This window comes from Limulus polyphemus, unplaced genomic scaffold (assembly GCF_000517525.1).
Source record: "Limulus polyphemus unplaced genomic scaffold, Limulus_polyphemus-2.1.2 Scaffold7317, whole genome shotgun sequence".
In the NCBI taxonomy this organism is placed as follows: domain Eukaryota; kingdom Metazoa; phylum Arthropoda; class Merostomata; order Xiphosura; family Limulidae; genus Limulus; species Limulus polyphemus.
Window position 1 is genome coordinate 9,686 of NW_013672927.1, and position 2,801 is coordinate 12,486.

A 2,801-nucleotide genomic window follows, 5' to 3' on the forward strand; every position below is an offset into this window, starting at 1 on the left:
AAATACACGACCTAGCAGGGGAGAATATACTACTAGGACTCTTCACACTAAACTAATAAACACACGACCTAGCAGGGGACAATTTACTACTAGGACTCTTCACACTAAACTAATAAACACACAACTTAGCAGGGGAGAATTTACTACTAGGACTCTTCACACTAAACTAATAAACACACGACCTAGCAGGGGAGAATTTACTGCTAGGACTCTTCACGCTAAACTAATAAACACACGACCTAGCAGGGGAGAATTTACTACTAGGACTCTTCACACTAAACTAATAAATACACAACCTAGCAGGGGAGAATTTACTATTGATGAGTATATATATGAACAACATGGTGAACACAAGTCTATTCACTGTATCTGTCTCTGAAAAAAATGAAAAATGCTTCATAATTGTATACTTTTTTTCTAAATGTCATGATCAAACATTGAACTAATGCTTTAAACTAACTTGTTATTTAGAAATTCATGGTTATGTATAAACATTAAGAAATATGCTAGTTTCTTGTGTTTTCGTTGTAGTAGTAGTAGTGGTAGGCTTTTTTTATGGTTTTTCCTAACAATCGACAAAATTGAATTGACTGTTGCAGACAATTTAATAGTTTGTTCTTCCATTTCATTTCATTCCCCAAGTAAATCAACAGGTACTTCCCTCCACATGGATTGTTGGAATTAATTTGTTTTTGATCCTAATCCTCAATCCATGAAAACGTTTTTAAAAAAGACCCAGAACTTACCGTGTTAGACTACTATTGGTGGTAGTGTTGGTGTTACCATATGAATATATAATATTAAAACTAGCACTACTATTTAATAATGGTAGCAGGAATTAATGTGTTAAAAAAAAGACCCAGAACTTACCGTGTTAGACTACTATTGGTGGTAGTGTTGGTGTTACCATATGAATATATAATATTAAAACTAGCACTACTATTTAATAATGGTAGCAGGAATTAATGTGTTGACACCGCAGTAAAGTGAGCCACACATTGAAAAAGAGACACATCTGATCGTTAGCAAAGTTAGTGCAAGTACAGTAATATTAGCGGGCCATTGGAAGTTTTGTTTCTCACAAGAGGCTCAGCTAGCACACGACGATTAGTATTTGTGACAAAGTTACTGCCTCAAAAAATGGTTCTGTCACAATAAAGTTATGAACTTTTACAGAAGAATTTCCCACCATTTCAAGTAAAGGAACAGATGGTGTTACACTATTATAGAAAAATACAGAAATTAGTTACATGGTGTAAGTTCTTTGGTAAAATCAAACGTGCAGCTAAGTCTATTATACTCCACTTTCCCTTGTATAGAAAAATAAAAAAAGCATCGTTACCTAAAAAATTTCTTAGAGTTCAACATGAGACCGAGTCTTAATTTTGCCTAATACAATCTCTATTAATATTTCATCAACAATATTTTGGTGTCTCTTCTACACCATCATATAAGAATTGGAGTGATTCCGTACCCACATAAGAAGCCACGGACTCTACAAGAAGACCGTTCGCCATTGTATAGAAGAGTTAGAAACATGATGGTTTTCTCATACATTTCTTCAAGTTTAATGTTCAGCTGAGTACGTAACTTAAACTTACTTCATAGAATGTCTTTTATAAATTCAATAACATTAATTCGGTGCCTTCTCCACACCATCATTTAAAACCTGTAATTATCCAGTACCCCTTAAAAATCAATGGTCGGAATAAAAGAAAAAAGACAAATAAAATAGTTACAAGTCTGAAAAATCACCTTCTACACCAAAAATGTTAATAACAACTTTCTAGTGTTACCGTTTTTTCCAACTTGAATTTTAAATTAAAGTTTAGCTAGGTTAATCCTACAAATTGATAGTCTTTGTTTAACTGTTGCTAAACAAAACCTGGTTAAATGCTAAATACTAAACTTTTTCAAAAACAACTAGTTAATATATTGATACAGTTATCAGTATACTACTATTACTAGTAATGCTACTAAAATTTTCACATATAAAAAAGTTATATTCGCATTCCAAAGTTCCATTTTCATTTTTACAAATTTTTAAATTTTAGGCCTAACGTCGAATAACACTATCGTAAATAAATTATTCTACGCTTGGCTGACATTATAATATTTCTAAGTATTTTGCACTAATACAAACCCATGATTTTACTAAAGTTTATTAAAACTACGAAAAGAATTTCGAGCTTCATATATTTAACTTACTTATCTTTTTCTGTACCAAATATCGAAGCCAAATATTCCGCCATTATCTAATAGGAATAACCTACACAACAAACAGTACCATCACACCAACGCTTCCTTCAAATGTTGAATTCTATTGGTTCTGAGTGCATTTGATAAAATGTGGTCAAAAGTGATAACAGCAAACATTTATCTATTAAAAAATAATTATCGGTTATTGTTAATGCTTAAAACATTTACGATAAATGCCTGTTATTTATCAAGTTCAGAAATGATTGAATGCTTTTATATAATAATTATAACTATTATTTTATAATAACTCTTATATCATATATACAGATAATTGCATTTATTTTTTAAAGATTTAGTTGGGTTTGTTCCAACCAAATGTTTTAAGTGATTTTGAAACTATTAAACTTGGATTTCTCAAAAATGATTATCTAATATATAAACAAATTAGTTCCCAAAAAGTATCAAACACATGTTATTACTGGTTAACAATTACCATTACATCAGCCCAGATCAGTGCTCGGAAAATTATAATTTTTCTTTTTTTTTATCCACTATTTAAACACAATTTTTCAAATTCAATGTTTCTTCGTAGCCATCGTTTT

The 2,801-nt window shown here is 30.8% G+C and overlaps 1 protein-coding gene across 1 annotated transcript in view; it reads right to left on the bottom strand.

Annotated features, from left to right (window-relative positions):
• The window catches only part of LOC106474518 (splicing factor U2AF 35 kDa subunit-like), a 10,737-nt gene extending 8,401 nt beyond the window's left edge, over positions 1 to 2,336 (bottom strand). The window contains exon 1 of the mRNA XM_013935210.2: positions 2,209 to 2,336. Coding sequence (XP_013790664.1) covers positions 2,209 to 2,252 — 44 coding nt within the window. The 5' untranslated portion in view covers positions 2,253 to 2,336. The remainder of the gene's footprint in view (positions 1 to 2,208) is intronic.
• Positions 2,337 to 2,801: the final 465 nt, after the last annotated feature.